Genomic DNA, 24,864 nt, shown 5'->3' with positions numbered 1-24,864 from the left:
CGCACAGCCTGAACTGCACAGGCAGGCAGCGTGTTTCAGCATTGGGGTGAGGGCCAGCCATAGAGACACCCTGGCTGGCTACCAGAGCATCTCTGTGGAGGACCCGAGCCTCTGGTTGCCTGAGGGCATGGTCCAGGACCCTACTTTTTTTGCCTGGGTTATTTTTGACCCCTGGATAGCCAGGAGTCTAATTTGCAATGCAGGGAATTTTTTCTTGTTCCTGCATGTGCCTCTTGCAGCATCTCAAAGGGTGAGACACTACAAGAGGCATGTGCGCACTTGTCCGGATGTGCCCATTAAGTGCAAATGTAATAACATTGTGTGGCACCCTGTGACACCGTTGAAAGGATCTCAAGGCACACCTGGGTGCTGGGGCACATTGTTCTAAAGCCTACTAACTCATTATGAGATAACCATGATTTCTGTTAAGATTTTCTGTTTAGACACAAGCATAGCCAAAGACATTTAATCACTTTCGGAATTATTTGAAAACCTTGGTGTAGAAGTTAATTCTAAGTAATTGAGATTTTGCTATAACCGATTACAATTTTTGTTTTTTAATATAATTTTAATATACTTTCGTTCTTTTTCATACAGTCTAGTGAGCTACAGTATATTTTGTGAATGCGAGTAGGATATATAATTGTTCAAAAATAGAAATAAATATTGCCTGAACACAAAAGAAGCTTGTTGGATATTTGAGTGGTTGATTATGGAGTATTATGTATCCTTTCTTAGTGGTATAAATCTTGACTCAAATTAATTTTGGTCTATTGCAATTATTTAGTGGAGTTTTGTGACTTACATTAAATTAGTCGGTCTCACTTTATATAATGAATTGGCACCATTTTTAGAATATCAAAGCAAAGGTTAAACTTTTAATAAGCATAAATGAACTCCTTAAAAAAATTAATGGACGTCTGACTTAGAGAATGAAATACATTTCTATAATTTGGTCTTCAAAGTGAATTAAATCAAAAGTACTGTATTTGAAAAGGTTTTATACTTAAAAATATGGAAGTTGTGTTTGGGTAAGATTTTCTATCATTTTATTAAAATGTTGCTGTTTACTATAAATTGTTATGCGTTAAAAGAGACTATTTCAACCATTCTTAACATATATTTTTAATTTGCTATGTAATTGTATTTTTGTATCAGGTTGATAACACAAAACAAGTCTCTACCTATCAGGAGGTGATCCGTGGAGAGGGAATATTACCTGATGGTGGAGAATACAAACCACCTTCTGATACCTTGAAAAGCAGAGACTATTACTCGGATTTTCTAATTACACTGGCGGTGCCCTCGGCAATAGCACTGGTGCTTTTCCTAATACTTGCTTATATCATGTGCTGCCGACGGGAAGGAGTGTGAGTACCTTAAGACATTAATAAATAATTGTAGATTTTTCTCAGGTTGTGATACATACAAAAGCATCCAGTACAAGAACGTCATGTTGTTCATAAAAATATTTTAAAAGCAAACCAGTAGAAATACATGTAAGGTATGCTGTATTGTTTTCATCTAACCATGCATTAAAATTAGTGTTAATCTCCAAGAGAATAAATTTAGGGACTATAATTATTCTATTTTTTTTTTAATTCACCATACAAACAGCAATAAAATAAAATGAAAAGTGTCACCCATTTAGCCAAATTATTCAATTTCACTAAAACGTTTGTACACTGAACAGTAATTTTAAAGCCATTAGCACTAATGTAAAATAGTGGTTGAGGTGGGGAACTGAATTTACAGTTGTAAAAACCAAAAGCATAAAAGGAAAGCAGCAAGTAACGTAACTTCTTCCATCTCTTACACAAACTCTAATTTCATTTTGTCATAGAATTTATTTCAGCCAGAAACTTGTTCCTTAACTTACATTTTCATTTCTCTGTGTGTGTGGGTATGTGTGTGTGTGTCTGTCATCCGTATTGCATCTCTATATGTGCAGTCATCCAGGCCTTGCCATAAATCCGGTGGCAAATGCTGCCAAGTTGCATTTAGTGGTAACAGTGTCAGCATTTCCACATTATGTTCTGGCCCATCATCTTATAGATTTAATGTTCCAACTATCAATGCTATTATTTAATTCATAAATTTTGTTTTGTTTTTAGGGAAAAGAGAAACATGCAAACACCAGAGTAAGTGTCTTCTTTCCTGTTATTTTTCTTTCAAGATCATTTAAATTTTCATTTCTCAATAGCTTGTCATACTTCATACATGTGTCTCATGCCCTTCTTTCATTCTCTTTGATTTATGTTTTAATTCATATATGTGAAAGCTGCTTTAAAAATACAGAGGCTTGGAAAGGATAGCAGGTCAGAATAAAAAGGGCTTGAAATGAATAAATTCAATATAAAATAGTTTATCTTAAACATTAAAAACATTAACCTGGGATTTATTTTCATGGTTATGTGACTTCCTGATCTACATTTTTAAAATGCAGTGGAAAGTTTAAAAGTTTAAAAATGTATTTCATAAAAGATATTTTATGTCTACATTTTTAAATATCTACAGAGATTTTATATTCTGCCATAAATTTAAGCTTGTGCAAATATTTATAAAATGATAAGAAGCAACAGTATAAAGTTACTAAAACTTTTCTTTAGACAGGAGCAAAAAGGAGTATTAACAATAAATTGCATAATCTTAGATACTTTATAAAACGTTTCTCTACTCACCAGAGCCTAATGGACAATCCGTGGTTTCAAAGTTAGATAAATACAATTCCTATATTATTCTTGTTATTTTAAAGTTCTATTATAAATCACTGTACTTCTAATTTATTTTGTAGCATGCACTAAAAATTTCTATTATGTATATAAAAAAAAAGTTTTCTAAAACTACCCATACATGTAGAACAATTTTTTAAGAAGAAAATATTTATTATTTTATTTCCTTTTGACATAGCCTCCAGTTGGTCCACCACAGTGCTATACAGAAATCGACCAAAGAGCTTCGTGATATGTCCAAAAATAGAGAGATAGCATGGCCTCTTTCAACGCTTCCTGTGTTTCATCCAGTCACTGGTGAGATTGTACCACCGCTTCACACAGACAGCTATGATAATACTAGCATGCCACTAATGCAAACACAGCAGTAAGTATAAATTTAGATCTTTTATACTTAGAACTATGCTGCACAGTGGAGCTGTGGAATCCAGTGATTTTTTTCTGACTATTCATTATAGAGGGATCAGTTAAGCTCTCTGTGAAACTTGCATTCTAAACAGGAATCAAATTGTGTTACACAATTTAAATATCTGAATTCAGCTTCCTAAGTTAACAAAAGTTCCATAACAAGGCAGTTAACTGTTACAGCAGGAACACTAAAATGCTCTATTTTCAAACTTTTTCCTTGTTTTCCTAATATTTCTTTTGGGTCATCTCTGTAAACAACTACAGTCACCATATAATCAAAGTACCATATACAAATGCATCCTGAAACCATTTCAAACACAGTCTATATTTGAAATTTTAAAATAAAACACAAAGGCTAGTTCACTTTAGAGAATAAAGAAAAGTTAACCCACAAAATTGTTAAGAACTGCCAGCTACCTTCATAGTTTCATAGTTTGTAGGGTCGGAAGGGACCTTGACAGATCACCAAGTCCGAGCCCCTGCCATGGCAGGAAAGAGCACTGGGGTCAAACGACCCCAGCAAGGTGTTCACCTAGCCTCCTCTTAAAGACCCCCAGGGTAGGAGCAGCACCACTTCTCTTGGAAGTTGGTTCCAGATCCTAGCCGCCCTGACAGTGAAGTAGCGCCTCCTGATGTCTAGTCTGAATCTATCCTCGGCCAGCTTGTGACAGTTAGTTCTAGTCACTCCTGGTAGTGCTCAGGGGAACAGGGACTCCCCCAATGCCTGCTGGTTCCCTCTGACTAGTTTGTAACAGACGAATAGATCCCCCCTCAGCCTTCTCTTGTGGAGGCTGAACAGGTTCAGGTCCCTCAGCCTCTCCTCATAGGGCCTGCCCTGCTGCCCCCGGTCATGCGAGTGGCCCTCCTCTGGACCCTCTCAATGCTGTCCACATTCCTCCTGTAGTGCGGCACCCAAAACTGGATGCAGTACTCCAACTGCGGCCTGACCAGTGCCACATAGAGGGGGAGGATCACCTCCTTGGACCTGCTCGAGATGCATCTGTGGATGCATGACAAGGTGCAGTTGGCCTTCCTTACCGCGTCCCCACACTGTCGGCCCATGTTCATCGTGGCATCAATAATGATTTCAAGATCCTTTTCTGCCTCTACACTGACAAGAAGGGAGCTCCCCAGCCTGTAGGTATGCTGCTGGTTCTTCCCCCCCAGGTGCAGCACCTTGCACTTGTCAGTGTTGAAACCCATCCTGTTCTCATCTGCCCACCCCTGTAACCTGTCTAGGTCTGATTGCAGCCTATTCTTCCCTTGTAGCATGCCCACATCTTACTGTCATCAGCAAATTTGAATAGGGTGCTTTTTAGCCCCTCGTCCAAGTCACTGATGAAAATGTTGAATAGTGTAGGTCCGAGGACCAAGCCCTAGGGGACCCCAGTGCCCACATCCCTCCAGGTCGAAAATGACCCGTCCACCATCACTCTCTGAGTGCGGCCCTCCAGCCAGCTAGCGACCCATTTGACTGTGTAGGTGTTGATGCCACAGTCCCCTAGTTTTTTAATGAGAATGGAGTGAGACCATGTCAAAGGCCTTCCTGAAGTCCAGAAAGACTACGTCCACTGCTACCCCTGTGTCTAAGGATTTTGTGACCTGGTCATAGAAGGCCACCAGGTTGGTCTGACAGGACCTGCCTCTAATGAACCCGTGTCGGTTGCCCCTAAGCATATCCTTCCCTGCTGGCCCCTCATGGACATGCACCAGGATAATTCTCTCAAAAAGCTTACCCAGGATCGAGGTAAGACTAACTAGCCTATAGTTCCCTGGGTCCTCCTTCCTCCCTTTTTAGAAAATGGGAACCACATTGGTCCTTTTCCAGTCCTCTGGCACTGAATGAACCCGTGTCGGTTGCCCCTAAGCATATCCTTCCCTGCTGGCCCCTCATGGACATGCACCAGGATAATTCTCTCAAAAAGCTTACCCAGGATCGAGGTAAGACTAACTAGCCTATAGTTCCCTGGGTCCTCCTTCCTCCCTTTTTAGAAAATGGGAACCACATTGGTCCTTTTCCAGTCCTCTGGCACTGTACCAGAGCACCACGAGTGCTCGTAAAGCCGTGCCAGGGGTCCTGCAATGACCTCTGCCAATTCCCACAGCACTCGGGTGGAGATCGTCAGGACCAGCTGATTTAAATACGTCCAGTCCCTCCAGAAGTTCCCTGACTAGATCCTCACTGACCCTAGGCCTGGATGCGCCTCCCCTGGGGCCTGAGGGGGTCCTGGCGGACGGGCTGATCTGGTCCCTGTTGAGGTAAATGGAGGCAAAGAAATAGTTAAATAGGTTAGCCTTGTCGTCTGGTGCGACAACCAAATTTCCTAGTGCATCTTGCAGAGGCCCCACGTTACCGGGTACCTTCTTTTTGCCCCCTATGTATTTAAAAAAGGACTTCTTGTCCTTAATCCGGGTAGCTAGTCCCAGTTCCATCTCCACCTTGGCCTTCCTGACCGCCCCCCTGCAGCCCCGAGCAACCGAGGTATAGTCTTCCCTACCTTCATTGCTAACAGCGTTCCTCCTAAAGTACGAGTGAAAATTTTGAAAGCCAGAGATGGTTATTTCTAAGCAGGAGTGTAAGGGTGATGCAAGAATGAGGCTTGGAGGAGTTGCTGTAACAATAGCATTGCAGGAGTCAGGCAGCCCTTCATGGAAGCATTAGTACATTATAGGCTTTCCATTGCAATGCTGCCTGGGTTTGGAGAACAGAAACAGTAACACTGCCGAACTCTTCAAGTACTGACACTATGCGCCTTAAATCAATTTAGTTAAGTCACCTTATTTTAAGTCTGTTTAGTATGTGTGAACGCACCCACTATAATTTAGAAGGACTGGACTCCCTGTGCCTGCTTATATACCTCCAACCAAAATTTGTTTTACTTATCCACGTCCCCAAGTCATCTCTTTTGGGTCTTTTCTTCTTTAAGCAGCGCTTTGCTCCTCAGATATCTGGGCAGTCTTCATACTTGCTTTCAGCACACTGTACAGCAACTGTAGAAAAAACCAAGGACAGGAGACAGGGATGAGAAGGCAGAGAAGTAAGCAGGAATTAAAGGGTGAGAAGGGCAGGGTTAGGGTTTTGTTGGGGAAGAAGAAATGAAGCTTCAAGATGAAAGGGCAAAAGAATAGGCAGCTTAAAATAAAACTGCTCCCTCTCCTGGCTCAAGTCTCAAGTTTTCCCGAGTACAGTCTTGTTGCTTCATTTCCCTCTGCCCTGCATACTTCCTGTATCCTTCTTTCTATATCCCCATTTTTAATGTCTCACAGCTCCATGTCTCCCTGCAGATGTCTTTAAGGCTGCTACTTGGTTCTTATTGTCTCCATGAGCTACCCAAATACCTCTATGTCCTTACAGCTCTGAAGGGACTAGCTTTGAAGGAAAGGGAGAATAGAGCAATAAAAACTGGGTTTTTCATGGTGACATAGGGGAAAGGCAAATTGGCTGCCATCAAGGAGGGCCGTGGGGCTCTGAGGGGCCATAGCAGACTAGGACTCTGTGTGGAAGCATGCAGGGGAGAATGTGTGCCAGGACTGATTGTTCTCTATTTACATAACTGTCCAAGTTCCATAATAATTTAAAATGCTGGGAAATATCCCATCCCAAAAGTTCAAAAAATATCCCATCCCAAAAGTTTAGTGTGCTGTAGATTAAGGTTGTTGGTTTACATATCCCATGAATACAAACAGTAAAAAGAAAGTAAGCAGTTGACAGTTACAACATGTTAACGCTCCATCTACAGTTCAGGCCAGAACTGGCTGAAAGATGGAAACCCTTTCCTGTGAAAAAATGCTCAGTGTGAATCAGGAGAGTCAAATCGTGAAAGCTTTGCAGGGAGAAATGTCCAGAAAAATTACATTTGGGGAAGACTGAAATGGCATCTTTTGGTTTGTTTGCTGCTCACCTGGCTGGTTCTTGTCAGGTGCACTTTCACTTCACAGGTGGAAAGTAAAATTGGCAAGAGCCTTCCAGATGGCCTGCTGGGGGTTGAGTATCCTGGCTGTGGGAAATGGAAAGCTGTAGTGTTCAGCCTTGTCATCTTTCCCTCTACCCAAAAGCCTTCCTGGGAGGCAGGCTGTGGAGGAGCTGGGAATGCTAACACCTTGGTTTGCTGCCTCCCTGACAGCAAGTGGTGGGCAGGCAGATAGGTAGATCAGCTTCCAGCAGCCCATCTGAAAGGCTTTTGTTAAGCTTACTTTGAGATGAGCTTTCTATGTGGGGAGCCGGGCACCATTGTTCCAGTTTTTCTGGTGGAAAAAATAATTTTACCATATGGACTTTTTTTGGTTGAAAAAAATCACTGTGATGGAAAGTTCCTGATTAGTGCTAGTTCCATCATCAAATCATAGCCTAGATTTACCTGTCCAAGTACCCAGTCTGCAGATTTTCACTCTTGTGTGTCAGTATTGCCAATTCTTGCCATATTTGATACATTTCTTAAAGACACAGCAACTGGATGCATGTGAGGGGAGACTCAACTTTAATTTAAAAATGTTTCTAGCCCTTACATTTGCAGAGAAACTCAAAATTCAAAAGAAAGTCAATAAATATTGGGTTGTTTGTATTTTTTCAGTATCTCCTGATTGTTTAGGGTCAGCCTTTTGACGTTTAAATGCTTGAAGTTGTCAGTGTCGTGACATTTAATACTGGAATACTATTTTAAATATAACATAATAGAATATTGGAATAAATAGAAGAAACCCACTGCTATTCATTTGTTCTTTAAAGAACATGATTATGTTCACATTGGGCATATTTTTATTAATTTTTAAGATGGTTTTTGCTGTTTTGGAAAAATTATAGTTAAGTAAGTTCTGTATAACAACATCAAGCTAGCCTAAGAGCTAGGAAATAAAATTTCCTGTAAGTTAAAGTGAAACAACCAACAGTGTTCCATTATCTACATAGTTTACCTTTTTAATCAAATAGCACAAATGGTAATATAGATTTTGAAACAGATTATAATTCTTCCTATTCAAAGGTTACTAGAAGCCCAGAAAAAGAGCTTTTTAAAAGTCAGTTGTTAAATTTCATTTTGACAATGCTCCTTTACTGTCATTTCTCATTGTCTCCATTTCAAGGGAGTACTATGTACTACAGATTAAAGCCAAAGTAAACATTATCATTGCTAGGTGTTTGCAGATAGATTACATATTTCTTAACTAATAGCATTTAAGTAATGATATCTTGTTTTATATCTATATTGTGCAAATATGAAGAAATATTTTGGATAAGGATATTATAATATAGTAGTGGATTAAACAGAAATGTCTCTATCCTGCCAAGTCTGTTTTTTAAAATAGATATTACCAATACAAAATGGTGTAAAAATGTAATAGGTTGCAATAGAAAATGTGTTCTCGGAAAATACATGCACACACACTACAAGCTCTTTGCAGCCACTTTCGGTTACTGTTCTTTTCCACTCTTCCTCTTCCTTTTTCGTGTCCTTGTGTGACAATATATTTAGCAGAATTCGCAGGTTTGTTGGAATCTGATAGGGGCGCAGCATAAGCGCTTCTGCTGTGGCCTTAAGCTTGCAACCTCAGGGCTGTCAAACAATAAAATATAACAAATATTTTTATCATTTATATATTTTTAATATTTTTCTCAAGGGCCCTCTACTGGCTCTTAAAGAGCAGTTACTTATACATTTCCAAAAGCAAATACGCAATCCTGACTGCCTTTAAATAATAAATAAATGGGGTTTTTTTTCTATTAATTGACTTAACTATTTTCACAATTATTGATTCACTTCCATTGGTTATGGAGACACAATATGAACATTGGGCAAAATTAACAAAAAAAATACAGTAACTCTGAACCTGTTAAAGACTCAAATGTGGGCAATAATCGAACATGAATGACACAATAGAATTTTTAAGCCAGGAAATTTAATATATGATGGAGTTTCTCTTCCATTTACATACCATTCTTAATAACACCTCTCTTCTAAAGTTAGAGCAGTCCCTGTTTAATAGCAGTTGACAATATGGTTGGGAAATTTATAGAGCATTATTAGATAAGAGAAGAATCTACTGTAATGAAAGGACCTGCCATTAATAAGCAAGAAGCAGGAACTGAGAAAATATTTTTACTCATTTTGTCCATGTTCCTGAAGACGTGGATTGTTTCTTAGTTTTTTCTTCAGTGTTTATAAGCTCATATACTGGGATAGCTTACATTTTTAATGTGATTTCAGTATTACTCATCAAATAAAAGGTACTAATCAACTTGAGTAAAATGATCAGAATCTGGGGGAAGAGGAAGGGGCACAAGAGGTCAGAGTTAAAAAATAAGTGCCTTGTGATGGGGTAATTTGGGGGCAAATATTTTAGATTTATGGGCCACTTGCTTAGTTGTTAAGCGACTTTCTCTGTAAATTTAGCTTTACATTCTCTTTTCATTTTCATCCTATAATTCTTTCCTTAAATTCCTATATATCATCCAGTCAAATCCTGTTCATTATCCTTCAGATTTGATAAATATTTTTAGACAATCCCTAGGAGGTACTATAGTTTAAAGCAAATTACTTAGCTCCTTATCTTATCTTTTATTTCATCCTTTCGCCTTCCTCTTATTTCTACTTACTGATCTCTTTTGAGATCCCTCCTGCTTATCCATCTTTCATTCATGAGATAACTAGAACAGAAACAGCTATCTAGCTATGGCTCTAACTTAATGGGAGTTGAGGGTAGTGAATCCTCATACTATTTATTTAATCTGTTAGAGAGACAATCATTTCTTTCCATTAAATTATTTCTTACCTAAGGGATAGTCATCATTATTTGTATTATAATACCTGAAGTTTACAATCAGTACTGGAACCTCTTTATTCTAGATACTGTACAAACATATGTTGGGGAGAAATGAAAATGCAAGTAGTTTTTGGTCTGTGCAGTCTTAAAACTAAGATTGTTCTTACCTGCTTCTCAGGCTAGTTCAGCGTTCCAAGTTGATTTCTATTTTTTGACGACATTCCTGGCCTTCCTATTGCCCTTCATGTTTCTCAATTTTACTTTGTAATCACCTCACAATTTATCTTGCACCAAAATACTTCTTCATTTAGGGCCAGATAAAAAAGAGGATTTGGGGGAGGGGGAGGAGAGAGAGAGAGAAAAGCTTCACACAAAAAACAAGACATAGGTAGGACTTTCAGCTCAAAACTTCAATCCAGAAAAATTTGTTCAAGTGGCTGCTCAACCTTGGAGGTGCCTGAATTAATTAGGCACCTCCCTGTTTGACCTGAAAGAACACTAAACATCTGCATTTCTACTTCTGTTGATGCCCAGAGGTGCCAGTGTCTGACCAGCTAGGTACCTACCTACTTCCTATGTAGATGCCACTGGGATCCCGAACCTAAACCAAACAGCACCCAAGTACCTGTGTGGCCCAGTCCAGTAAACATGCTGGCTGCGTCCAGATGTGCATGGATGTTTGGTTCTTTAGGGACAACTAGTGGTGGTGCAACTTGTGCCACTACTAGTTGTCCCTGGGGAAAACCTGTGCCACACGCGCTCTGGCATGTGGCAGCTTACCCCAGGTGGGGTAGGGGAAGCTAGGACCAGCACTGGGCTGGCCCCAGCAACCTTACCTGGGGGCCTTCTGGGGCTGCAGCAACGGTGATCCTGCCTTGTGGAGTCTGGCCGGCTGCAGTGTGGCTCCGGCTTTGGGCAGGGCACACTTCCACTGCATGCACCGTTGTTTTTTTTTTCCTGCAGTATTTTTGACTCTTGGATGTCCAAGGGTCAAAAAGCTCTCCGTGCTGCTCCCTTGCAGTGTGGAGAACAACTGAACGTGTGGTACGTGGTACCACAGACGCGTTTGCGTGCCACATACCGCATGGCCGCACTTGTCTGGATGTGGCCATTTAGAGCTTGTTTATGGTATGGAGTTCAGCACAAAACAGTGCTCATGGCTGTCAAAAAAACATGGGTTGACTTGTTGTGTGGCCACCCCTGCCTTTTACACGGTAGTGTTTAGAGCAGTGATTCTTGACCAGGGTGCTGCTGCAAGCTAATAAGAGCGTAGTAAAGATGAAAGCCTAACACTGTCACACTGTCTGGTATCTTAGAATGAATTGCTCTGTTTTCTTTGTTGTTGAGTCTCTGTATGAATCTTTAACTAGTCAGTTTTAATATGTACAGTCTTCCTGATAATTATACTGAGAACTTTTTCTTTTTTGATACAGTAAGGGGAATCTCCTTCAAGAAAGGAAATAACTTGTTTTCTTGAAGGGGACATGTCAGTGAAACACAACATAATCACAACTTAACCATCCTGCTGATAGGTAAATGCAAAGGAGAAACCAACACTTTTGCCTCAGTGCTTATTTTTTAAAGTAGGAATCATTGATCCTTTGACATTATTATATTACCTAAAAGTTTATTTCCATTACAATGAGTGACTGATGGAGACGTTATTGCAGATGATGATGGATTTTGTGCAGTGAACTCGCTGTACCACTACTGGAAAGCTACATCCTTTTTGTCCTTTGTTTTAGCTCATCAGAAAGCAGCTCATCTGTAAAATGGTCTGTTTTAAAAGACACACTATGTTGTGAATCAACCGGTTTCTGACAAGTTTTGCCTTTAGGTTTTAAATAAGTCATGCAGAAATCATATAGATTTAACTTAAAATACAGGAAATGTTGCTATATTTTCTTGTGCATCAGACATCTGGGTAAAAGATGCACCCCTTGAAGAAAAGATAAAATTATGGGAAAAAATACTTAACAAATTTGATTGAATTTTGATTAAACTTTATTACAGTGATTTCTACTATTTTTCCATTATGTAACTTTGGCATGTAAGAACTTGTTTTTTAGGCCACCATGTTTAGAAAAAACTCTCATATACATCAGAAAATATGACACTCAAACATATGCTGCTATCCCTTTGTTCTAGACACTCCTTACCTTCTGCTCACATTTTAGGTGTATGGCTGTACCACACAGTGTTGTACTTTATAGAGAATCCAAGCTCTCAGGTACTGGAAGTGGTACAGCTACACTACCCTGGGCAGAATGCCGTAATGCTGCAGCTGTACTGCTTCTAATATCTGAGCTAGCTTGTTTATAGGTAATGTAGTTATCATTATATGAAATGGCATTGTGGCATGTAAATGTATCCTAAGTGTTTCTCCAGTCCTTCCTGTCCCAGCACAAAATTCCCAAAGAGTGGAAGCTTAGAATAGATCTCAGTTAACAGACAAAAGAGCCTTTTGCCCAAGTTTAATTAGTCTCTCATAGTGTGTTTTGAAGAACAGCTTCTTCAGGCCTTAAAAATAGCAAATTGGTGAAAAGTAAAAGCCAGGAACTAAATCTGGTCATAACTTTACCAGTCTTCTCAGAAACTCGACTCAACTAGGTCACGCTTCTCATGATTTTGTTGCTTTAAAAATACCGAGTTTTGGTGTTTCAGGGAATTTATGCCACAGTTTTGGTGATGCCTATATTTAAGGAATATTACAGATATTTAGAATATTACACATAGTTTAACTTTACTTGCATGATCTGATTTCAGTGGAACTGATCACATAAGCAAAAAGTACAACCAATGCAGTCATCTTTTCACAAGTAGGCTGTACAGCCCCATCAAACATGTTCTTCTTAGTTATTGAAAAAAATATAAGCATCTTAAAATTTCTTCACCTGCACTCTGACCATTAATCCACATCTGCTAACATTACTTTAACACTCAATATCTTCTTAAACAGCCATTTAAAAACAGATACAAAATGTTTCATCTTTTCTCCCCAAATAGGAAATTTCCCCTCACAATTCCACTGATCTGAAATAAAGGGTAGGCAATACTCATTAAACCAACAGGTTCCATCTTTCTCCACTAATCAGTAATACAAATAGAAAAGTGTATGTTAGAAATATGCTGCAGCCAGCTGATAAGCTAAAGAACAGGAGAATCAGGTCCTTGGGTACTTAGGAAGCATTTTAATCCATGCAGAATACTAATAAAATGACATTTCCATTTCTGTATTGCAAGTAGAAAATTGTGTAGAATTTAGTATTCCTGTTCTCTTTGCCTCTCTTCTGATGTCTTACATTTCTCACTTGGTAAAGAATTTGTTCTCTGAACCTGGGTAGCAGTGAGACTAATACTGCTGTATGTTAGCAGTAATGTAGTCCCTCTCATATTGAACTGTTTAGCATTTTGGCTGCTTTGTTTATCCACTTAGAAACAAAATGATCACCTTACCATATGATGGCAGATATATGTTTTTAACACGTCAACTGTGTTCATAGATATCTACTCTACACAACATATACAGGTTTTTAAAATATTAAATTATTATTTGTAGGAACCTGCCACATCAGACTCAGATTCCACAGCAGCAGACTGCAGGTCAGTATAAAAATCAGTTCTGACCGATCAAGTGATAATGGAGAATAGGCACCAGCCAATACTTACACAGCTGTTGGCCCACAACGTTGATTTGGAATTGATGTTTTAAAATTCCAGATTTTACAGAGAAATCATTGCAAGGTTTGGCATGAAGCCAGGGGGAAGAGCAGGCAGAAAAGCTACAGTGGGATTGGGGCTCAGGTCATTGGGATCCAGACAAGCTGAATCCAAGATCTCAATTAGACCAGCCTCTCATTGTAACACCTGATTACTGATTTCCTGGTGGTACTTGGGCTGTTTGGATTCCACTGTAGGTAGGAAATTTGTGATCCTTACAACTACCAAGGACAGGTTTGACTACTGAAGCAGTCTTTATACCTTGTGGTCCTCAGGCATAGAGACTGGGAGATTTTCCACTGGCCCGTGTCATCACTTTGCATCACTCTGATAAGCTATCATATACCTGTTCTGGTGAGAGGACGAATCCAAGCCTCTTTCTGTTTATCTTCTGTTAGCATCCCTGGTGTGAAAAAAATTACATTTGTGGCCAGCTAGGAGAGTGGATAAGAAATCAAAGTAGGAAAATGGAGTTGCCAAAGAGTAATAGGTTAAAGTAAGCAAGTTTCAGAGTCCACAAGAAGCAGCATTTATACTCTTCATACATAACATGCAGACTGTAACCTTAAACACAGGTTTGGTCTAACATAGCGTTATATAAGAAATCCTTGTTTGGTATCTTTATTCTAAATCCTTATTCTCCATTACTGCTTTCGGGGGATTAAAGGAGAATTTCGTATGACAACATTTCAAAGATTTGAGGCAAGTATATAACTGACAACTCTGCCCTGTGTTTTTTCGTTATCCAAGAAACAATATTTGTAAAATCTTGGGTATAATTTTGCATGATATTGTTAAATTGTTTTGGTAATATTTTTCCAATATTAAAAAAAAATAAATAAAAGTGCTAGGTTGCATAGTAGAGCTTTGTCCAAAGCTTTCAGCACCAGAAGCTAGGGTTAAAATTAGCTTCATGCATACACATTAGTCATTTATAAAGGAAAAATAGGGACACTGTAAACATTTGTTTTTTTTAATCTAGTTCCTACTCAGTAGAAATTAGTTTTAGCTTAGTACTTGTGAGAGAGAGCTGCGTGGCTCCGGTCTTGAGAAGAAATGCACGTATGCTGCTTTTAGAACATTTTGCAAATATGTGTATGCTTAATGCTTCTTTTCATGGGGATTCTGCAGCGCTTGAGTAGCAAACAAAGCAGTTCATTGTTGCCATTTTGCTGAAAATGAGATTGCAGTGTCTGGAGGTGCTGGACGCAGCAAATGAAAGGAATAGAAATAGTTACTGAAATTGCTGTCCTTGCTGATGAGATCTTGAGCCACCTGAAGCTATTTCCACTGTATTTGTCAACTGCTGTTCTGGGTGAATTGAGAGAGAATGTGAATTGTTACAAAATCTGTTTTTGCCTCCTTTGTGGCTAGTGGAAGATTAGCAGTGGTTTCTCTACACAGTGGGAGTGACATGCTGTCTTGTTCCTTAACTGCTCTCACCCGGTTTTCCATTTTTGCAGCTCAGGTACCACTTGTAACACAGGCACCACCTGTCCTTTCACTTTTGTGCAAATGAAGAGCAGCTGATCTGACATCCCCCAGATGATGTTTTATGTAACTTTCTGGTGTGTTCTATTTTCTGAAAGCAGCGGAAACTTTGCCCATTGTACAGCAGTTCTCCTCTTATGCCCAGTGCCACCCTTCCAAAACAGAGGCCATCTTGGGGAACAGAATCCATATTTTGACTCCTCCTCATTGCAAGATGATGCCTTGGGACCATATCACTAGCTGCCATTGGCTAAGGAGGTCTCCAAATGACCTGGGATCCATATATATCCACCCCAAGAATCAGAAAACCTAATTCTCTTCCCTTACATCAGGGCCAAAACTAGGCTTATCAGAGAACTGCTTGTGTCCTGCTTTTCTCACCTAGTTTCCAATTTGCCTTGGAGTGGCTGAAGGACATACACATGGGTAGCACAGGACTTAGTTCTGAGGGTAGGTGATATGTGTATATTGTATTTACCAAAGACATGAAGTATGAGAATTATGCTTCTTTTTTAACAAGGAACAACAATATAAACCTGCCCTATAGTAGCTTGCAAAAGTCTCTCTCTGGCTGTTCCTACACTTCTGTTTTTCAGTAGCCACTATTTTCGTATTTTTTCCTAAAAGAAGCTTCACCTTTTCCCCAGCAGAAATTTTTTTGGGGCAGAGTAAAAACTCTTCAACATAAAAATCCGATACCTAGAGAAGATCAGTTTAGTAAGTTTTTCATAGTTGTCTTGTTCCAGTTTGCACTTCATACAAAACAAGAATGATCAGTACTAAAGTGATAGCTGTTGTTTGTTCCAGAAAGTATATTATACACATGGGACTACAATGTAATTGGTGTTTCTGGGCACCCCCAAAATACATGCAATTCATTTGCATGTATGGTGAAATACTAATACTCTGGTTTTGGATGTCTTCAACATGGATGCCTGGAGTTTTGTAATCACTAACATTGCCAACAATTTCCAGAGTATTGAATAAATTGAATTCCTTGTTTACACTGTGTGTGTTTTAAAAACAAATATGCACATTCACAGTGGTACCTTTCAGGGAGGTACACACACAATTATTTTCACCTAAAAAATAGGGAGCACTCAGTGGGAGGCATGGTTAGTTATACCACACCCTTACATTTAATGGTGCCTAGGTGAGTTGTACCATCTCAAGTTCAAGTATAGTCGTAGGTAAATACTTGATACAAAATAATTCCTCTTGCACTCACTTTCCTTCCATTCAAGTCGTGTTACTGGATGATAGTTAGACCTTCCTTCCAGGATCTAGCAGTATAGCAAATAGTTAGACAATGTTGATAATGATGCAATTGCTTTCCTGAGATTTTGGCACACGTGTGTGGCAAGAGCATGTCTAACAGGAAGCTTATAACCTACAGTAGCAGAGCAGTATAATATTAATATGTCAACAATAGAATTCAGACATCCTTAAAAAAATTACCTATCATTATCAAATTAACATAACTTTATGTTCATTATTAAATGAACATAAGATACTTCCAAATGAATATACAAAAATAAAAATGTTACAGCACTAGAAATTTAGTTTGCCTATTTTCCTTATTTGCCATGAAGAGTTATCAGAAATAGCTAATACTGCTAAATGCACCATGTACCAGAATTTGAATTACTCATTGCATGACTTTTAAAAGCCTAATGGACAGCACTAATTCAGTATTTAATCTGAATATCCATTTTACAAATAATTTCAATATTCAATAACCAATTTTTCTACTGAAGACTTTAAAAATAGGACAGCTAGACTGATGCTTGCTGACATTGCAGTTGTACTTTCAAACAGGTTGGGATTATGCAATGAGAAAACTAATTTGGAGATTCATAAACAATATGTCACAATACTCATTTAATGTCTGCATTGTACGGAAGAAGTGACTGTTGATCTAGTAGATCTAAAGGTACATAACCTTCTTAGGCTTCTTTTGATAACTATTCACTTTTGTTCCTCCGAAAACTGATAAAATCCAAGCTACCTACTTGGTTAAACAAAAGGATGGGTTATTCTTGTAATGCAAAAATAATCTTAAACAGCACAAAGGTAAGTAATATTCCCAATTTGAGAGTTGCAGTTTCCCTTAGTTGGGCCTGTTAGCGCTAAGTAGATGGAGAGATTCATAATCAAATCAGGGGGGCTGCTAAAGAAAGACTAAAGAAAACAGATAAGAAAACCACACAAGTCCTTTAGCCCCAAAGGTGAGTGACATCTTCACAACTGTCAGGGAAGCCAGGTAGTCATAAGATTCAATATTATTTTGAATATGTTTGTTTAATTTATGTTCACACTTGCTTACACTGAAATAGCTAAAGGCTATACAGACCTGTCTAAAATTCAGGGAGGAGGAGTGGGGAGATAGATCTTTACATTTGGAGCCAGGTTTGGAAGATTTAAAAAAAAAAAGTATTTAAGATTGCAACAGATTAACTAACTCATGATTACATCTTTTCCAGAGCTAGGATAAGACAGATACTTCAGTGGCCAGTTTTGAATTCAAATACAGATTCTAAGTTCCATTGGTTTTGGAAAGGATCGATAATTTCCATTTATTTACTAGGATGACAAGTATTGTAATAATTGAATGTTGTAAGAACAACTTCTGCCACTAATGGATTATATGCATTCTTAATTTATTTACAGGTAAATGGTATCCCTGAGGAAAGGAAACTAACAGAAGCAATGAATTTGTAATCAGATAAAACAGTAATCACATCCTATTTCCTTATTTGTTCAAATTGATGCATGAGCTCTTCTGATGTATATTGTGCATGACACGGTATTAAAGATTTCAGTGCCAGATAGTACAATCATTTCCATATAAACTAATGTACTGTATCTTTTTTGTACTTTGGACATTTTTGACAATTTGTAAAAACACTGATAACTTTTTATATTTGTTACATTACGAGAATATCTTTAAAATAAACACATTAATAAATATCAACCTTTCTTCTGACTCCCATGAACTACACAAAATTCCAAGGAAAAAGTGAGTTCTTTCAAAATACCAGATTCAGAGATAGATGGACTCTGTTCTGTAAAGGCTAAAGCTGATTTGCGTGTCTGATATAGAAGAAACAAGTGTACAGAAACTGATGGAAGTCTGCAATAGCAAGATCTTGAGCTAAAGTCAAAAAAGTCCCTATCATTACCACAGAGGGAGGATATTATGACAACCAGTTTATTACTGTTGGTGGGATATGCTGGCCTTACACAACTTGTTTTTGCAAGTTGGAAATACAATAAAGTTAACGTTTCTACAGCATCTTCTCAGGAGCCAACATGTAACACATTTTCTAACTGCTTAAAGTCAAATTAGCAGGATGAAATGCATATTTTAAAATAAACTGTTTACTCCATACTATAAAAATAAATATTGTTCTTTTCCCCCCAAAATTGCCAAAGGCAATAGTTTGGAGGGCATTTTTTGATTAACAATAACATAGTTTAAGCCAGAGACTTTATTTTACATATCCAGGGTGCTGTTTTCTTTTTTAAATCTTAATTAAAAAAAATCCAAGAACATGTTAAAACAAGGACTAACTCAAGTCACTTACAACACATGTCAAACACACACCTGATACATTATCGTGGTGTTAAAAAGTTTTAATCTATAAAACAAAATGCTTTTATATATGGTCATTGTAAGAGTGTGTTTTACAAACAGATCATTCTAATTTATTTCAGGTATTTATTTTATAAAATATTTACATGAATGGTATGAACTTCCATAACAGTCTCTAATCCTTTTTCAAATCTGATTGAGATTCAAACTTTTGGAACTCTCACTGTTGTTATTTGGATCAGTTTGTACAGCAAAGGAGTTTCCGTCTCTCTGACTGATACTCCATTTTAACTCATATTTTTGCTTTCTTTGTATTGTGTTCTGTGTATCTTTATTTGGCATTTTAAGCTTAATAGGACATCTTGAAGTTGAGGCACAAAACCGTGCATGCATTAAAACCACTATACAATAGTCATTGTTCCTTTGGATTCCAAGCATCTATAGTGTTTATTCAGAGCCACAAATTTAAAATAACTGGAGCTAGTGTGACAATCAACATCTTGTGTGTTAGCAGTGTTTGTCACTCTGGAAGAAAATTGTAAACAAAGCCAAAGAACTCGAAACAAATTAATTCCAAATTGAAACAAGTCTCCTCTGTGCAATACAAAGGGCTTCTACAAGAAGTGCCACATTTACAAACATTCATAATATTTTAACCATTAATATCTGGGGAAAAAACAAAAACCAGACAAAAATTCACATTTTCCCTCAAATTCTACTAAAAAAATCCAGAACGTGAGTTGACAAAACAGCTTTGGATATGAACTCTTAAGGCTAATGAGAAACAGCATATTTTGATTGTCGTCTACTACATGGCAACATGAAAGGATAGGAATGTTTTACAAATACCCAGGGTCGTGCAAATACATGGATTTAGTTGATTTCACAGATGATACACACATAAAGCTAAGGATGTACATATTTGTAGGTTTGGGTGCTGGTGTTTCAACACCCTGGAAGGTAGGGAAGGGAAACCCTAGGATCTTTTACAGCCCTCACTGGAATGTACAGACTGTAGCACACGGGGCTCCTCTACACATGCAGGTAATGGCACGATGGGATCTAATGAATGATCCACACCATCATGCCTCCTGCCATGCCATGTGCATGGCAGGAGGAACAATTGTGGATCACGTATTAGATCCTATTGTACCTTATTGCCAAGTAGAGGGGGAACCCACAGTTGCTGCGACCTCCCAGCTGCAGGCTTCATTTATGCGGATTGTTGAATAGTACTGTTTATCTGAAAGTAAAAAAAAAAATTTGATCTGTAATTGTAATAGAAAATTTAAGAAAATTTCCAAGCCTAATATACAAAACGGCAAACGGTTGTGGTGCTATTAATGATTAGGGGTCATCTCACTTCTTGACCGTCTTTGTTGTGAAGAGCAGCATTCATTTTAAATGTTTTCCCCATGAGCTAATAAAGCAGGTGTTCTAATTGTCTTGATCCATTACTATAAATAGATTGAAACACTGGATTCATAATTTTCTAGCTAAAGACACAGTATTTAGACACAGTATTAAAGAATTCAGTACTACTACAGGAACAGATTAAAAGTGCAGGCATATAAATTCACAGCCTTGATTTTACTGCATAAATTAAGTTTGCAAGGCAGGAAATTTGCATCACTGCAAGTGTTCAAGGCCAGCAGTGATAGCTGTAACTAAAATTAATAGTTGATGGTGGGTTTGTTTTTTGGGGTTTTTTGGTAAACATGAAATGCCAATTTCTGCAACGTATAGAAAAAGTACTAATTCTTTGTAGTGCATTGTATATTGAATAGTGACATCTGGCATAGATTTTCTTGCTGCAATAATCACTACTGCCAACAACAGATTTCACAGGAAGTAATGATGCCTGATGTCACAGGTAGAAAAATAATGCCTTTCTTGCTAGATTTGACTGGATAATTACAAGAGGTATCATAGTTATTAAACGTAACTTATCTTCCTAATAAATTTAACTTTAGAAGGGGGTTTCCTGGCTCTCTCATCTTGGTACAGAAGAATATTCCTCCATTCTTTCACTGTGTATTCTCATCTTTTGACTTCTAATTCAAGGAGCTCGGGGGCATGTACCATCTGGGCACTGTGGAGCTGTGTTCTGCTGAAGCTTCTTCTGTTTTGCCTGTGGTAGAGATCTTAGTGGTGGACTTCATAGATCTACAGTAATACAGATCCACTGGTTAGCTCTCACCGTACCATGCAGAGGGGGCAAGTTCATGGAGACTCGGGCAGTTGAGCAGCTTTCACCATCACACTTTGACTTATGAAGGATTCTTTCTGCCTCCACCTTATGTGGATCCCTGTTACCTTTGTGGTGTGTAAGGATGAGCATTGTCCATTAGGACAGGAACTGTTAAATCAAGTGTTTTTCAGGAAGTTACTTTGGGATAAAAGCCCCATTACCTGAAGGCTAGACTTTAGCTAGGTAGGCCAAGTAAATTACAGTTCATTGAGGTTTAAGCCATCAAAAAATTAAAAACCCAGAAAAAACACCCTTTACTTTATTGATGCTCCTTCCATTACAAAGTAAGCATCCAGAGCACATTTATTTAATGTTTAAATTACTTCATATTTTCACATAACCTTAAAAGAAAATATATTTATCCCACATACAGTAATAGCAAACAAGTGCATTATTTCAAACATTAAAAATAATCTTTAAACAAATCTGTACAACAGATAAATAAAATATCTACAATACTTAGTTTGTGAAGAACAAAACAGAACAATTCCTCCAAACTCACCCCCTTTCCTCCTAATGAAGGCTGCATGCAACTGCTGCATTAAAACCCTGAACCAGCTCAACAGTGCTCAGCTATAACTATTTTTTCTGTAAATCAAATGTCCCAATTAGTGACTAAGAGTTTTCAAAACACTGGAAACAACATACACAAAGAACAAGCAACTGAGAAAGCATTGAGTATATTTTCTCCAGCTTGTCAGACTAGGCAACAGACCCAACAAGGTTGCTAAATAATGCAGTAGGAGTATACTATTGAACATTAGCTTTTTTTTTTTTTTTTTTAAAGCTCACCACTGGGTCCATCATTCTTACAGAATTATTTTCTTTACTGAAACAATTTTGCAGCTATTTCACTGCTAGAAAGTTCTGCAGACACAGATAACTTAGCAAGTCCACACTCCACAATTCAGCTGAGACCGTATCAGAAAATACATCTCAGAATACTTAATGTATAACTTAAAAATCATTATATAGCATTGTACATGGCATAGAAAACAATACTGTATTCATTGTTCAAGTGCTAAACAGTATTCAGCAACATGAAGCCAACAAGTGACAATCTCAAAGCATTATTGAAACCAACCTCCCCCAAATATCTGCAGGCTGAACCAATATTATATATAGTTCAAAAGATGAAAGCATAATCAAGTTCCACTGATTCTGCAGAATGTAAATTACAAACCTGCCATTTCTAATTTGAAGTGCTATTCCTTTCAGTTTTACTTTATTAGGAGATTCATAATAAAGAGAATAAAATGAAGCGTTAGATTCTGACCTTGAATCACAAAGGAGGAATGAGACTGCTAAATATAGATAGAAAAGCCAGTGCCCCCAAGAGGCCCTCAGTCTTCTCTCTCTCCTAATTTAAAGAGGTACCCAATGCTGCTAGCCAGACCAACCACTCGCTCAACCCCTCTTCTTCATGCTATTCATCAGGTTGGTTCTTCATTTTTTCACTGAAAACATTACTGCAGAATCTAATACAGTTCCAGTTCCAAAGTGAAATTTTATTCAAGTTATTTGCTATGTGGGGGTTCTGAGACTACTGTGCCTCTAATTTCCCCTTCTTCATAAAACCTATAGTAGTAGGTATGGTTGGGTTAGATGTGATAAGAAAAGGATGGGAATGTTTAATATCTGGCTGAATCTGAAGCTTGCTCATCATCTGTTTTTCACTAGGACTGTATTAATATTGTGGAATCAGTTTTTTAACTGATGAAAACACAAACATACTTTTAGAAAGTAAAAATAAAATTACTTAAGCATTCTTAATGATCTAGTTACTAGAGCTAAAGAATATTTGCTGAAAATTGTCTTCAGTAAAAACATGATGTTTGATGCAAATCTGGGTATAATTCTAAGTGGAATCACTTTAAGCTGCTGCTTTTTTTTGTTGATTGGATAAAGGGTTTCATATAGTACATGCTTGCTACATCCAAAATATTCATCCCTAAATGATGAGTTAACACTTGGTTCCTGGGATGACCAGGAAGGTAACTTCATATTCCAAATTCAGCTATAAAACAGTCATTTACTAGGAAGTCATATATCAAGTCCACTTTGCTGTTAACAAAACAGTTCCTAATGAGTACACTTAAAGCACATCTTATGTCTTAGCTGTAGTACATTAGTAAATATCCACCATTTAGTGGTCTCAAGAAAAGTTAATTCAACAATCTCTAATTGATGTTGCCAAGCCACCTATTTAACTTCTTCATGTTATGTTAAAATAGATACGTAAACAGAAATATATATCCAGTAGAAAAAAATTTTCACATGCAATTCTGTACAGTGCATTCCTGTTTCTCAGGTTCCTTGAAGAGATTTCCACATAACATATGTACATTTCCACTATATACATGTTCAATATACTTCATTTAAATGTCTTCTTGTGCTGCTCAGCAACATACAAGTGGTTTTGTTGTACCTCCAGTTGGTTATTTTTGTTCAGGCAGATACAAAATAAGCCTGAAATAAGTTTCAAAGTATCTCTTGAAATTAATGCCTTGATTGATCTTGAACTGCTGACAGGAAGAGGAGTCCAGAAAAAAATCCAGCTATGCACAGCAACCTTTTCAAAAGAGTTGCATTATCTTTAGGAATGACAATCTGTGCTAGATCATTGGTGATCTGAGAAATTTCGTGTGCCACACACACAAATATAAAAGTGCTGACAATGATGTTAAGCATAGGATATCCAGGAATGAGCACCAAGATTCCCTTTGTATCTGCTGCCAGCCAGATGTGGTATTGGCAGATGAATAACTAGAATGCAGAGATATTCAGTTAACATTTCCATTAAAAAACATCATTACTATGTTATTAGATGATATAAAGTATCTTCCTTATGTTAAACACTGCAATGGATATTGAAGGTAAGGAAAGTCTAGCAGACTCAAGACACCCCCTGGAAAATGCCAGCTCTCAGCTTTCACACTTTTTTGACGAAGGAAAGATTATAGATCAATTCTTGCACTGCTAAGAACTGAAGACTGTGGTGGGCCAGAATGGTTTTGACACTACAGGGATTCCTATTGGAAATCTCTTGATTATTGTGCGAACTGTGTAGGTGCTTGCACACCCAGCAGTGTTAATAAAAAGTAGCACCCTGGTTGCAAACCACTGCTCTAACAGAACACAATGCAATCATGTAAAAATTATACAATCATGTACCATATAGTGCACTGCATGAAAGACTTGTTCTGATGCAGGGACTATTCAATCAAAAAATTCTTTCCCTTCTTGAAATATAATAAAAATGCACTTAAAAAGAGAAAACACAGGAGGAGGGAAGGAAGGAAACGTATAATTTTATGCAATATAAAACAGCTACTAAAACAAGAAGCAAATTAAATCCTACAGTTTTAAAATAGAAAAAACCCAGCACAGAACAGAAAATATTCAAATTCTTGCACCAGAAGATGGATTTGCCGATTTAGACATATCCATATATGCAGCCCATAAAACCCATTGAGTGGATACAGTTGTATGACTATGTCTACACTAGTCAATATAACTCATGAACTGGCATACGCTCTCAGGCTAACTGCATGCACACTAGAATTTACAGGCTCCTATATACATGCGGGGAGCCTACTCGATTAATTGAGTCTGCTAGAGCATGGAAATCAACATGCTCCAGCAGCCTCCAGCATTACGTGCATCTGCATTCCTGTGCTAAAAAATGGCAGCGAGGCACTTTGAACTAAAGCTCATTAAAGGAGCTTTAGTTTAAAGCACTCCGCTGCCATTTTTCAGTGCAGGGACGCTTTGGGCACTTTTAATTAGTGTGACTCTCGGAGCTGCGCTAATTAAAGTGCTCCCCCACATCTCTCGGAGCATGTGTATAAATGCCCTATAATACTAGCATCACTACCTTGATTTAAAAAAACCATAAGTCACAATACGCT

At 38.0% G+C, this 24,864-nt stretch overlaps 2 protein-coding genes and 1 long non-coding RNA gene across 20 annotated transcripts in view; 1 reads left to right on the top strand and 2 right to left on the bottom strand.

Annotated features, from left to right (window-relative positions):
• LOC112550646 overlaps nucleotides 1–11,316 on the bottom strand; it is a 125,065-nt gene extending 113,749 nt beyond the window's left edge. For 2 of the 5 annotated variants that reach the window (XR_003094575.1, XR_003094576.1), the window contains exon 1: nucleotides 2,682–2,844. This is a non-coding gene — a long non-coding RNA (uncharacterized LOC112550646). Of the gene's footprint in view, nucleotides 1–1,879; nucleotides 2,087–2,681; nucleotides 2,845–5,952; nucleotides 6,132–8,519; nucleotides 8,690–10,063 lie in introns of those variants that run through there. The other 3 variants (XR_003094578.1, XR_003094577.1, XR_003094579.1) reach the window with 3 other exon arrangements.
• SGCE (sarcoglycan epsilon) overlaps nucleotides 1–18,082 on the top strand; it is a 77,003-nt gene extending 58,921 nt beyond the window's left edge. For 3 of the 12 annotated variants that reach the window (XM_025206795.1, XM_025206790.1, XM_025206786.1), the window contains 6 exons: nucleotides 1,159–1,370; nucleotides 2,115–2,141; nucleotides 2,911–3,099; nucleotides 13,456–13,499; nucleotides 14,284–14,318; nucleotides 17,778–18,079. In XM_025206795.1, coding sequence (XP_025062580.1) covers nucleotides 1,159–1,370; nucleotides 2,115–2,141; nucleotides 2,911–3,099; nucleotides 13,456–13,499; nucleotides 14,284–14,318; nucleotides 17,778–17,828 — 558 coding nt within the window. In that variant the 3' untranslated portion in view covers nucleotides 17,829–18,079. Of the gene's footprint in view, nucleotides 1–1,158; nucleotides 1,371–2,114; nucleotides 2,142–2,910; nucleotides 3,104–11,329; nucleotides 11,389–13,455; nucleotides 13,500–14,283; nucleotides 14,319–17,777 lie in introns of those variants that run through there. The other 9 variants (XM_025206797.1, XM_025206796.1, XM_025206792.1 and 6 more) reach the window with 8 other exon arrangements.
• A 496-nt stretch (nucleotides 18,083–18,578) lies between these two features.
• Nucleotides 18,579–24,864, bottom strand: part of CASD1 (CAS1 domain containing 1) — a 67,340-nt gene continuing 61,054 nt past the window's right edge. Inside the window, exons 18-20 of one of the 3 annotated variants that reach the window (XM_025206784.1) lie at nucleotides 22,137–23,719; nucleotides 20,785–20,868; nucleotides 18,579–19,945 (exon numbers count right to left, since the gene is read on the bottom strand). In XM_025206784.1, coding sequence (XP_025062569.1) covers nucleotides 23,453–23,719 — 267 coding nt within the window. In that variant the 3' untranslated portion in view covers nucleotides 18,579–19,945; nucleotides 20,785–20,868; nucleotides 22,137–23,452. Of the gene's footprint in view, nucleotides 20,869–22,136; nucleotides 23,720–24,864 lie in introns of all 3 variants that reach the window. The other 2 variants (XM_006025896.3, XM_025206785.1) reach the window with 2 other exon arrangements.

The sequence above is a fragment of the Alligator sinensis genome, unplaced genomic scaffold, assembly GCF_000455745.1.
Source record: "Alligator sinensis unplaced genomic scaffold, ASM45574v1 scaffold436_1, whole genome shotgun sequence".
Classification (NCBI taxonomy): domain Eukaryota; kingdom Metazoa; phylum Chordata; order Crocodylia; family Alligatoridae; genus Alligator; species Alligator sinensis.
This window is presented reverse-complemented; position numbering and strand designations above follow the sequence as displayed.